The sequence below is a fragment of the Lactuca virosa genome, chromosome 2 (genome assembly GCF_052849685.1).
Source record: "Lactuca virosa cultivar CGN04683 chromosome 2, Lactuca_virosa_CGN04683_v6, whole genome shotgun sequence".
Taxonomy (NCBI): Eukaryota; Viridiplantae; Streptophyta; class Magnoliopsida; order Asterales; family Asteraceae; genus Lactuca; species Lactuca virosa.
Window position 1 is genome coordinate 102,254,629 of NC_136427.1, and position 13,557 is coordinate 102,268,185.

Consider the following 13,557-nt stretch of genomic DNA (forward strand, 5'->3'; position numbering starts at 1 on the left):
TTTTATATAATTAATATTATTATGTTTGTTTAATTTTTTTGTTAAACTAAGAAAAAAAAAACGATTTTTTTTCTTGAAATTCTGAAATTGTTCTTCGGATTTCGAACTTGTTTTTGGAATTCCGAAGTTTTTATTTTTCGAAATCCGAAATTTTAGTCTGGAATATGAACAGTACTCCGGAATTAGACATTCTTTATCATTCCGGAGTACTGTTCATATTCCGGAATTTTAGTCCGGAATCCGGATTGTCATTCCAGAGTTAGTCAAAAAAAATGTTTTTTCTTGGTTCGGAATGCCTCATTTCGGACAAAGTGGCAATTTTTGCAAAAAAAAAGTCGATTACTTTTTTTAAATACACATTAAAAAATGGTTAAATTACTTCATTTCCCATTACAAAATCTATTTATTTGTTTCAAAAGTATATTGTTTCCGCCTTCTCAACCTTAATCTATCATCATTCAAATCTCTAATTTTGATCTAAAAACATCATTTTTCTCCCCAATTACCAATTTAATTTAAAAGATCCAGAATTTGCCAAAGCAACTTCATTATTAACATAAACGGGCAGTTTATTCATGCAGAGACAATCATTTACAATCAGTGCCGGAGCCAGGGTCAAACTAAGGGGTATCCCAGATTTTTTTTTTGTATAATATACAATAAGAAAAAAAACGCAATTTCATTAGATATAAAGTTCAACTTTTATAACAAAGTTACGTTTTAAAGTTCACATCTTCGCTCTTTCATTTTACGAAAGCAAGTAATTACATTTTCAGGATTAACATTCTCTAGTGCTTCATTTTCTACACTACAAATTAAAGCACCATTCATAAAATCGTCACCTATTCTTTTATGCAAATCGGTGTTCAAGAACTTAATTGCATAAAAACATCGTTCGACGGTTGCGGTTGCGACGGGCAAAACCAAAGTTAATTTTAATAGTCTATAAACCAAAGGAAAAGACAAGTGTTTCACAGTTTCCACCAACAAACAAGAGAGATCTGTAATTCCCTTCAAGTTGAAAATATCTCATCATGGAGCAAAAAGTGATAATAGATATCAAGTTGCTCATTAAGTTGCAACCTTTCTGAATCGTCAAAATCGTTTTTGTATATCTCGCTTAACTTTAGCAACTTTGCTCTATCAAAACTAGAAAAATGAGTCACAATGACTCAAAGTCACCATGTTCTCCATCAACTCCATGCCAGCTTCACTAAATCTATCCCCAAATTCTTGAATTTGCATATCCAAAATCATGTTAAAAATCACAACTTCAAAATGATGTTGATTAGTCTTATTAGTCCTATGCTTGTGTGGGGTAACATAAACAATTCCAATACTATGCCTCTCACAAAAAGTAAATACCTTCTTCCAAATTTGTGGAAACCCATATTTTTTAAAAACTAGCAATGCTTTCTTTGTCCCTTTTACTAACGAAGTTGCTTCCAAAATATCTTGATCTTTTTTTTTGAAGATGCTTTGACAAGGTATCTGTGAGTCATAGAATTTCCAACATCAAGTGTAAAAGAAACACGAAATCAAGTGTCTTGAAATATGACAAAATACCATTTGATTGATTACGGATAGATAAAGTAGACCCCTCCTCTTTGACATATTTAAAGACAGCAACAACTTCTACAAAAATATTTAACAAACTTACAAGTTTTCTAAAATGTGAACCCCATCTAGTATCTCCAACTCGAACAAGAGAAATCTCTTGATTCAACCCTCTTCCTATTTCAATTTCACCAATACCAGTTTCAGCTGTCACTCTTTCTTTTTTTCATCTCTCGTATCACATCTTTTCTCTTACAAGACCCACAAACGACACCAAAGCTAGTTGTTCAAAGAATTCTTCAACATCATCATGTTTCTTTGCAACTGCCACAACCACTAATTGAAGTTGGTGTGAAAAACAATGTATATAATGTATGGAACTGTTTTCATTTAAAATCAAAGATTTCAAACCGTTGAATGCACCACTCATATTACTTGCTCCATCATAACCTTGCTCCTCACCTATTTATTTGAAAAACTTAATAAAAAACTATAATAAATAAAAATAAAACTAATATGGTATTAAAATTTAAAGGAATAAATATTTTATGATTTCTCACATGAGCCATACTCAAGTTGTTGTTGGAAAATACAGTATCGATGGCGGCTTTAAGAGTCAAAGAAGATGTATCCAACACGTTAACAACCCCAATAAATCTTTCTGTAACATCCCAAAATTCAAGACCAAAAATTTCATTTTTAATTAGTTTATTATAAAACCAACAGTATAAAAACATCTATAAAAACATCCCATGTCAAAACCAAAGTGTCAATAATCAAAACATGTTATCATAAAACAATATCAGAGTGTAATCCCAAAGATCTCATATGCGGAAAACATGGTGTGATGCACTGCGATCGCCGGCTCCTTTCCTTTGAAAACGAAGTACCTGAAACCAAAACTGAAAACTGTAAGCACGAAGCTTAGTGAGTTCCCCAAATACCACATACCATACATATCCACATACTGCCTAGCATATGTGGGTACTGGCCTACCCCTTCGGTCTCTTTCAATCGGATACTGTCTAGCATATAAGCACATGACTCGCATATTCTCAAACATAACCATGACCCATACATATATCATAATCAATAAAGATGCTATGTGCCAAACATAGTCTTGCCATTATGCCACGGGTCGCCATGTGGTCTTTCTTGCCAAGCCGGGGGCCACCCCCTCGGTCTCACAGACAATTGCCAATAGCCACCTCCTGGTCTTCCATGCAAGCATCACAAAGACAACTAGCATACATACTACTCTATTTAGCCAATTAGCATACAGTGTGCCAGGAGCCACCTCCTGGTCTTTCATACATAGTGTCTAAGGCTAACCCCCGGGTCTTCCTACGATACATAATAACATAGAGTGTGCCAGGAGCCGCCTCCTGGTCTTTCATACATATTGCCTAGGGCTAACCCCCTTTTCTTCCTACCATGCATCAAACAAATGTGCCGGAATTGGTGCCTTCGACCCATACAAACAGTGAGGAGACTCACCTCACACAACTGAAGTCCCGCAGATAAACCTGTGGCTCCTGGATGACAGATTCCCGAATCTGTCAACATCAAAATAACACCCAATTAATAATTGGGTTCCAACACATATCCATAAGTCCACGCTTGGGGTAAAAGACTACTTACCCTTATCTTAACTTGATTCAAGCGCAAGGCCCAATCCAAAGGCCCAAAAGTCAACTATGAGTCAAAGCCCAACATATGGCCTAATTTTCCAAATTGGGCCCAAACCTTTACATGGTCTTATTCTAAGGCCCAACCATTTAGTCCAGTCCAAACATTTGGCATTTTTAATGGCCTAATATCTCATAATCATAAAGGCCCAATCATGGCCCATCTATGGCCCAATTTTGCAAATTAGGCTCGAACCTCACATGGGCCTTACCTTAAAGCCCATCCATAAATTCTTAGTCCATATGATTGTTCTTGGATGGCCCATCAATAGCCCAATCACCAAAGCCCATTAGAAAGGCCCAACTCAAAGCCCAAGTGAAATTAGGGTTTTCACATAAAATGACGATTAGGTTTAAGTGTTTCTCACTTAACCCATTAAGGACTTAATCCATTAAGTCCATCACTCTTCTAAATAAATCATATGGTGTGATCGGGTGCAATTCACAATTCCATTCCAATGGCCCAATATACGAGTCCCGATAAGTCCAAACCAATAATTCCAAAATTAGGGTTTTGAAAACCCTAATTAGGGTTTTCAACCCAATCATAGCCCAATAGGCTCGAAACTAAGTCCTTAGATCAATTAGGGCTTCATTAGGCCCACTAGGGTCTCATAAGGCACATTAGGGTTTCATAAGGCCCATTAGGGTTTCATGAGTAGGGCACTACCCACTACCACCTCGGGTAGTGGTCGTTAACGGCGGCTCACGGCGGCAGCCGCCACCTCACGGTGGTGGTTACGAGTTTCTTTTATTATTCTAGCATCGGTTATAAAGGGAATATGAATATGATTGAAATAACTTTTATATATATATATATATATATATATATATATATATATATATATATATATATATATATATAATTAAAATATAAACGACATTCAAACAAATAACTTTATCCTAAGCCCACATCCAAACAAGGAAAAGGAACTAATAGTGAATTATTAGTTTTAAGCCCCTTAAAGCTTATATATATATATATATATATATATATATATATATATATATATATATATATATATATATATATATATATATATATGATTTTGGCAAAATATAAGTTTAAAAGAGTTTTTAAAACATTTAAAAGAGTTTGACAACATATAAAAGAGTTTTAGTAGTTTAAAAATCGTTTTAGAAATCATTTGATTGTAAACACAATATTCTTGTGTTAGACTTGAATCCCCCTCCCCCCTAAAATAGTGAAAAATAGTTAAAATGCAGGGGTATGAACTCACCTTTTGTAAGATTCTGGTTGTTGGTACGGTGTAGTAGGGTTAATTCCACAAGTTAGAACCCGCGATAAAAACCGAATCCTAATTTATATTAATATAAAATTAAGTATAAATTAAATAATATAGAAATGTTTAAAGTGTTAAACAACACTTAATTATTGTAAAAAGACATACAATAATCATTAGAATAGTTTTTCGTGTTCTTCGTGTTCTTCGTGAAATCTAATGTATTTTGGTGTTTTCGGCCCAAAATAAGAAGATTAGAATGTGTTTTTGAAATGAAAACAAGATCAAGGAATGATACTTGCAAAATTCTAAGAAGAATCAAGTGATTTTCGTATGATGATTCAAGAAAAAGAGAGGTTTAGTATGTTCTTGAGAGGAGAGGGGAGGTTTTTGGTTGAAGATCCTTGAGAGAAAAGTGTGATTTTCGGTTGAAGTGTGTAAGAATGAGCTTCATTTTCGGATATCATACATATATATGTATGGGTTTTCGGCTGTAAACAGAAACCGAGGAGGATAAGCCTGTGAACACTACCCGAGGAGATAAGCATGCGAGGAGGAAACCCTCCGAGGTGGTTTTCTACTGCGTTTGCGGTCCGAGGTTCTCGGCTGCGAACGGTTTGTAGTCCGAGGAGTTTACGACTGCAAACTGTTTAATGCGAGGGTTTCCGGTTGAAAACTGTTTCTGGTCCGAAGTTTTTAACGGAATCCGAGGGTTTTCGGTCATGCGAGAATTCTCGGTTTTTTTTTTTGTGTTTGTTTCAACTTCTAATTTCTACAACACTTTTACTAAGTGTTTATATGTATCAAAAACATTAATTTAAATTTATTAATTTAAAAAATCAATAAGTTTTACTTTAATTTGATATGTTTGACTTATGTTGACTTTTATAAGATAGAAAAATAACTGGTTGTTACATGATGTCATCCCGCAGCATATCGTGATACCTTACTTTCTTCATCTCCTCATCTGCTACAACACTTTCTTCAATCGTCGGTGCAAACTCAGCTCGAAACCTGGTCTAGAAATCATCCCATGACATAGCATCGGCCGCATCATCACCCAACTCACTACCGATCTCCTCCCACCAATCACGTGCCCGATCCTTCAACAGGCAGGAAGCATATCTGAAATTCGCCTCCTCGGGGCAGAAACTCGTCCTGAACGCGTTAGCCATATCTACTAACCATCTCATACTGACAATGGGATCCCTCTCCCCATGGAATGCAGGAGCTCCACAAGCACGAAACTCCCGAAAAGTCAGTGTGCGAGCTCCAATGATAGCCATAACCTCCGCACGGAACATGCCCAATAGCTCATATACTATCTCCATAACACAGCGAGAGATCTCCGATGATATGAACTCCCGCAACTACTCGCTAATATGCTCAGCACCTGCACCTAAGCCAGAACCCGAACCTGAACCATTTCCCTGCGAGCTCATCTCTAAATTGAAAAATGACAAACCAATAATCAGAACATACTCAGGAATCCACCTCTCATAAGCTTCTTAGATTCTCCAAGACTCTCACTGATTCGAGTATGGATCCTGTGCTTTCAGTAGTATGGGCCCAATACTACGTTCCACACCTATCCATACTTTCCTCAGCAATCCTCCCGAATCCTCCAAGTTACTTCCTCAAACTGATGCACCCAAGCCTCACTAAACCTCACTACTAACCCACTGAAACATATCTGAGGCTTTCCTAGGTTCCCGAATCCACCCAATCCTCAGCTGCTGAAAGATTCCCAGCAATGTCAACGAGCTACCTTATGAATATAGCCACATGCAACAGAAATCAGATAATCCTTCGAGTAAAAGACTCGTCCCTAGAACGGTTAGACTCAAACAAGAGTTGTGTAATAGGGTCGAGTCCATCACTCTGAGATTATCCGGATTGTGTCCCATGTGACTTAGCATATTCACTTAGTAGCTAACTCACATCACTAAGAGTCCCACAAATCACAAATCAAGCAGCATTCAGAGAATGGAAAATCTAACCATCATACTCCAATCAAACCATTCTATCCTCTAATCAGGAATCTGTACATGCAATACAAAGGCTCATACAATCAGGCATAACCTAAACAGGCCATTATATCACTGACGAATCAGTAATAGCATGCAGTTCAGTAAGCACATACAGTAGGCATATAAGGCATCCTTCCTAAATCCTTAGCCCTAATCTAGCATGCGAATCACATAATCATATAATATCACGTAAAAAACATGTATTGGTATTTTGGGAACCACTTACTTGAGCTCAGCATATTGCACGTATCACACACCTTGTCCTTTCCAAAATTCTTTTCTCCTTTAAAATTCTTTTCAAACTTCTTTTTATAAAATGATTTTACTTTTGAAAATTTGCATACCAAGTCCTTAGTTTGAGTTCAGACACACCCGAGAGTATGCCCGAATCCCTCAAACCAAGGCTCTGATACCAACTTGTAACATCCCGAAATTCAAGACCAAAAATTTCATTTTTAATTAGGCTATTATAAAACCAACAGTATAAAAACATCCCATGTCAAAACCAAAGTGTGAATAATCAAAGCATGTTATCATAAAACAATATTAGAGTGTAATCCCAAAGATCTCATGTGCGGAAAACATTGTATGATGCGCTGCAATCGCCGGCTCCTTTCCTTTGAAAAAAAAGTACCTGAAACCAAAACTGAAAACCGTAAGCATGAAGCTTAGTGAGTTCCCCAAATACCACATACCATACATATCCACATACTGCCTAGCATATCTAGGTGTTGGCCTACCCCTTCGGTCTCTTTCAACCGGATATTGTCTAGCATATAAGCACATGACTCGCATACTGTCATACATAACCATGAGCCATACATATATCATAATCAATAAAGATTCTATGTGCCAAACATAGTCTTGCCATTATGCCACGGGCCGCCACGTGGTCTTTCTTGCCAAGCCGGAGGCCACCCCCTCGGTCTTACAGACAAGTGCCAAGAGCCACCTCCTAGTCATCCATGCAAGCATTACAAAGACAACTAGCATACATACTACTCTACTTAGCCAATTAGCGTACAGTGTGCCAGGAGCCACCTCCTGGTCTTTTATACATAGTGCCAAGGGCTAACCCTCGGGTCTTCCGACCATACATAATAACATAGAGTGTGCCAGGAGCCACCTCCTGGTCTTTCATACATATTGCCTAGGGCTACCCCCCGGGTCTTCCTACCATACATCAAACAAATGGACCGGCATTGGTGCCTTCGACCCATACAAATAGTGAGGAGACTCACCTCACACTGCTGAAGTCCCGCGGATAAGGTTGTGGCTGCTGGCTGACAGATTCCTGAATCTGTAAACATCAAAATAACACCCGATTAATAATTGGGTTCCAACACATATCCATAAGTCCACGCTTGGGGTAAAAGACTGCTTTACCCCTATCTTATCTTGATTCAAGCCCAAGGCCCAATCCAAAGGCCCAAAAGTCAACTATGAGTCAAAGCCCAACATATAGCCCAATTTTCCAAATTGGGCCCAAACCTTTACATGGTCTTATTCTAAGGCCCAACCATTTAGTCCAGTCCAAACATTTGGCATTTCTAATGGCTCAATATCTCATAATCATAAAGGCCCAATCATGGCCCATCTATGGCCCAATTTTCCAAATTGTACGTGAACCTCACATGGGCCTTACCCTAAAGCCCATCCATAAATTCTTAGTCCATATGATTTTTCTTGGATGGCCCATCAATAGCCCAATCACCAAAGCCCAAAAGAAAGGCCCAACTTAAAGCCCAAGTGAAATTAGCGTTTTCACATAAAATGACAATTAAGGTTAAGTGTTTCTCACTTAACCCATTAAGGACTTAATCCATTAAGTCCATCACTATTCTAAATAAATCATATGGTGTGATCAGGTGCAAGTCACAATTCCATTCCAATGGACCAATATGCGGGTCCCGATAAGTCTAAACTAAAAATTCCAAAATTAGGGTTTTCTAAACCCTAGTTAAGGTTTTCAACCCAATCATAGCCCAATAGGCCCGAAACTAAGTCCTTAGATCAATTAGGGCTTCATTACGCCCACTAGGTCTCATAAGGCCCATTAGGGTTTCATAAAGCCCATTGGGGTTTCATGAGTCGGGCACCACCCACTACCACCTCGGGTAGTGGTGGTCAACGGCGGCTCACGGCGGCGGCCATCACCTCACGGTGGTGATTACGAGTTTCTTTTATTATTCTAGCATCATTTACAATATCACAAAGCAAAAACCCAAATAACACACACACACACACTAATACAAACACACACACACAACCTCCCTCGTGGTGGCCGGCGGTGGCACATGGTGGCAACCACCACCTCACTGTGGTGGTGGTGGCTTCCTTGGTTTTCCAGCCATACAAAACTCACACACACACACTTCATACTACACTCCATCAGAAAATAAACACGCACACACCAATATATAGCCACAGCCACCCACACACGGAGGTCAAAGGTGGCAGAAAAACAAAATGGCGGCAGCCACCATGGTTGGCTGCCACGGTGGCTCTATTCAACCTCCGGCCAGCCAACAAAACTAACACACAAACACGATGCAATAGCGATTCACACATCACGATAACATCTTAAACACGCACACACACAGCGACATGAGCTGAGATATAAATACACACCACGCCGGACTTCGATCCTGTAGGAGGAGAATGACGACGGAGGGTGACCGCGGGGCTGTGGAACGTACAACGGCAGCAGCGGCAGCGACGGCGCGAAGAGGTGGTGTTTAATGGTGGCGAGGCATCCCAACGAGGATCGAATCGGAGGAGAGAGAGAGAGAGAGAGAGAGAGAGAGAGAGAGAGAGAGAGAGAGAGAGAGAGAGAGAGAGAGAGAGAGAGAGAGAGAGAGAGAGAGAGAGAGAGAGAGAGAGAGAGAGAGAGAGAGAGAGAGAGAGAGAGAGAGAGAGAGAGAGAGAGAGAGAGAGAGAGAGAGAGAGAGAGAGAGAAAAGAGAGAGAGAGAGAGAGAGAGAGACAGAGAGAGCAGCGATTGGGAAACAGCAACAGCAACCACGGTCTCGGTCTTCACGCTTGTCGCCGGAGTCACTCGATCGGTGGTTCACTATGGCGTCACGGAGGCGGCAGCTAGAGGTAGGAGTATGGTGGCGGCTGCACTAGAACTAAGTTTAGGGTTTAGATGAAGGAGGTAATGTAATATGCCCGAGTCTAGAGGGTGGAGGGGAACGGGTTTAACTCCCGTGTCCAGCTCCCTAAACTTTATATAAAAACTGACATTTCTAGTCCCTCCCTCTCTCTATGTTTTCAATCTAAGCCTAATATTTACCAAATGGCCCCTGTCTTCTAAAATCTTTACCATTCAGCTCCATATGTAACCCCTTTAGCCCCTGCTCCCAATAATCTATTCAATACCAGTCGAATTGATTTAATTCAGACTGTAAATTCCCGAACTTATAGCGTTTAGCTTTCAAGACTAACACTAATTAAATTATTATGGCTTCAGGGCTTCGATGAAATAATATATATAAAATACATATCGGGATTTTAGGGCTTATTATTTATTTATTTATTTTATTGCATTTTATCTTTAAACGGAATGTTACAATTCTCCCCCACTTAAATTAGATTTCGTCCTCGAAATCATTTCTTACTATTTCTGTCACGCAAAACCACTCAAGTGACATGGCCAAAATCCCGAGCACACCTTAGCCTTCCCAAGGCAATCAAAACCAACCCTCACAGGGTTCTAAAACCCGAAGATGGACGAATTTCCCGCATTATGATCACATTACTCAATCAGAAATTTGTAGTCTCGAGATGGTCTGACTCCCTGGCAGACTGTCCATACTTAATCATTGTTGTTGAACCCAGTCCATTTATCTCCCAACTGGCAACTCGACTCCTGATAGCTCGAGGTTCCCGCTAGAAAGTAGTGTCATAGACCAAATATCCCTGCAGAACACTTCTTCTTGACAGAAGGCTCAGATAATACTTCAAGTAGAAGATTCATCCCTGCAACGGTTAGACTTAAACGAGAGTTGTGCAATAGGGTCAAATCAATTACTTTGAGATTATTTAATCCCGCTGCAAGTGACTTAGCACTTTCGATCATCAAGCTACTCCACACAAACGAATCTCAAAATCACTACTACCATCTGAAGCATCACGCTGCCCTTTATCTGCTTTCCAAAGGCACCCGAGACCTTCCATTTCTCGAATTCGATCATACTATGGCATACTCACCTTCGTGCGGTTGAACCACCCTGGCCTAAATCATCTGAACTAATTCGTGAGTGAATCACAAATCTATCACATTCTTACTGTCGAAATAGGTCCTGGTGAATGCTACGGCCCACCCCGCAGTCTCACAACACTCCCATACTAACTGACCACTAGTGAATGCTACGGGCCACCTTCGCAGTCTTACTATACCACTTTACTAACGGCTAACTAACGAATGTTACGGGCCACCCCGCAGTCTTACAACGTTTCTACTCTATCTGCTAACTAGCGAATGCTACGGGCCATGTCGTAGTCTTACAACACTTCCACACTTCCTGCTAGCTAGTGAATGCTACGGGTCACCCCCGCAGTCTTACAACGCCTCTAAACTGTCTGCTGACTACTAATATAGGCCACCCCGCAGTCTTACCACATTCTCCATGCCATCTGGCCGCTGGTAAGTGCTACGGTTATCCCGCAGTCTTACAACACCTTCCCACGTTAACTCAATCGATGACCATGGTTTTACCACTGATTACCATTCCGAACACACCCAAATTCGAGCATCCACGCTGTCTAACATCCCACACTGAACTCATGTCCTGACTGGGATCCTCAACCTGGGTTGCCATAAACTGCTACACATCAATCAGATGTGGTTCCAAAGTCGGGAAGTTTCCCAAACTCCCCCACTTCGATCCGACTAAGTCTCCATTACATATAAGAGATGGAAGGATTCCAGATCCCTCCGGCCTTCCAATGATTGATCTACTGACAACCGGCGCTTACTAACGCTAGCGACCCATTACTATGTTAACTCAAAAGTGAAGGGTTTTGAGCATTTTAACACTCCTATGGTGTACATGCAACCCTAGAAACTTTGGATCTATGTTTTCTCTAATATTCATGCAAATTTGATTTTCCAAGGTTCTCATCCTCACTAGCATGGCATGGGTTACTTGTAATATAAAAACTAGTAGAATGACATACCTTTTCTTGTAGCTTGGATTCCTTAAGACCTTGTGAGCCTAGCACCCCAAATGTGATTCCTCAAATGTTTCACACAACACCACAACTCTTGGAATAACTTGAGAGAAGAACACTTTCACTCAAAATCGGCTAGCCCTCCTTGTTCTTGTCTTAGTCTCCAATTTTGCTCCATATGAGGTTCCTTTTATAGTGTGCCATATGTAGGGTTACACCATGTAAACCATAATGTGCATGGCTTTTCATTCCCCCCATGATCCATGGGTTTTAACCTCCATGGAGCATCCATGGAGCACCCAATGGGTCCTAGCCCAATCTAGTGAATCATGGACCATAAGCCCACTATATAAGAATGAATGATTTACAAATCAATCCCCATATATTTAATTAGTCTCCTTTGATCACAAAATTAATTCCAAATTAATTCTTGATCAATGCTAATTAAATAATTCGATTTCATATTAATATATTAGAACTTATAATATATTAACAAACCATAAGTGTCCTTTTCTCATTATGTCTATCCAATTGTTGAGATGCCGAGCAACCCAAATGGACCATGCCAAGCTGGGTCAAGTACATACCAAATATAGTTATGGACTTAGAGACCTTATCCAACAGTCTCCCACTTGGATAAGTCTAATAACTATAGGTATGACTTCAAGAACCGACCAGCAATCGTACATCTTTCAAAGTCTCGCGGAACTAAGATGATGATGCGCCATTTAAGATAAGTGATCATATAATCCTCTGTTCTAGATAACAGTCGGACAAGTACATGGAACAATTTCGTACTTATTGTCCAGCAGTTTGTTTCCTGATTTCCGATTTGTTTGACATAGAACTAAACTGAACACATCAATTTGGTTCTGACCGAGCCCGGTACATAGGTCAAAACAAAATCATTGAGGGGCCCAGATCTCGCTTCTAATCCTCCAAGGACTAGAAGGAACAGATAAACTTCGACTCATATGTTTGTACGTTTTATAACATCGAGTTACCGATGCGTTTTCGTACAATCAATGCACAACCAACTCATAATCAACAACTCATATCTCTAGGTTTGAAGACTTATATGATGTTACCGTCTCACGATCACTCGAAATAAATTCCATGAAGTGATACAAGTGAGCACCGGTTGAATCCAATACTCAGAACTTATGAGTACTCATGAATGTTGTAGCAACTTTTGCTATGTCTAACATCTTAGACCTCTACAAGCCCAATTCATGACAGTCTTGATTCATACCTACTTCCAACATATGACTGACTGTGGAGAGTTTGAACAATCTAGTTATTTGGGAAGTCAAAACATGCAAAGTGAAACACAAGAATAATACTAATCCTATATGGCCCAAGCACCTTTGAGAGTAAGTAAAACACATTTTATTTAAACACCATATTGATTACACATTACTCATTGTATAATGTTTCGATTTATCAACCTAGTACTTGAATTAAAACAATAGTCATGCCATGCTCCAAGCATGCACACTATGTTTGTCCAAACAATAGTTATGCCATACTCCAAGTATGCACACTATGTTTGTCTACGATCCTTATTTTTTGAAATAGACCAATTGAACATGATTCCAGTGATGCTCATTTCACAATCCAAATCCTTATCATAAATGTAAGAATTCCAAATTCCTACCATTTACCGAAATATGTTAGATTCTAAACTTATATGCATTGATCCTCTTGTAATGACTATGCACAAAGTCACAAAGACTTGTCAATATACCTGTCACATCCCCGAACCAGACGGCGGAAACGTCCGAGGGCTCGTGTGACTTAAATTGAAATATCATTACAATGAATATACATGAAACATAACATAAACATCATCATGCATTAATAC

At 39.5% G+C, this 13,557-nt stretch overlaps 1 protein-coding gene across 1 annotated transcript in view; it reads right to left on the reverse strand.

Annotated features, from left to right (window-relative positions):
• Nucleotides 1-1,149: 1,149 nt before the first annotated feature.
• LOC145157634 (uncharacterized) overlaps nucleotides 1,150-13,557 on the reverse strand; it is a 28,014-nt gene continuing 15,606 nt past the window's right edge. Inside the window, exons 3-7 of the mRNA XM_079076658.1 lie at nucleotides 2,129-2,218; nucleotides 1,969-2,019; nucleotides 1,814-1,893; nucleotides 1,567-1,635; nucleotides 1,150-1,491 (exon numbers count right to left, since the gene is read on the reverse strand). Of these exons, the coding sequence (XP_078932784.1) occupies nucleotides 1,150-1,491; nucleotides 1,567-1,635; nucleotides 1,814-1,893; nucleotides 1,969-2,019; nucleotides 2,129-2,218 (632 nt within the window). The remainder of the gene's footprint in view (nucleotides 1,492-1,566; nucleotides 1,636-1,813; nucleotides 1,894-1,968; nucleotides 2,020-2,128; nucleotides 2,219-13,557) is intronic.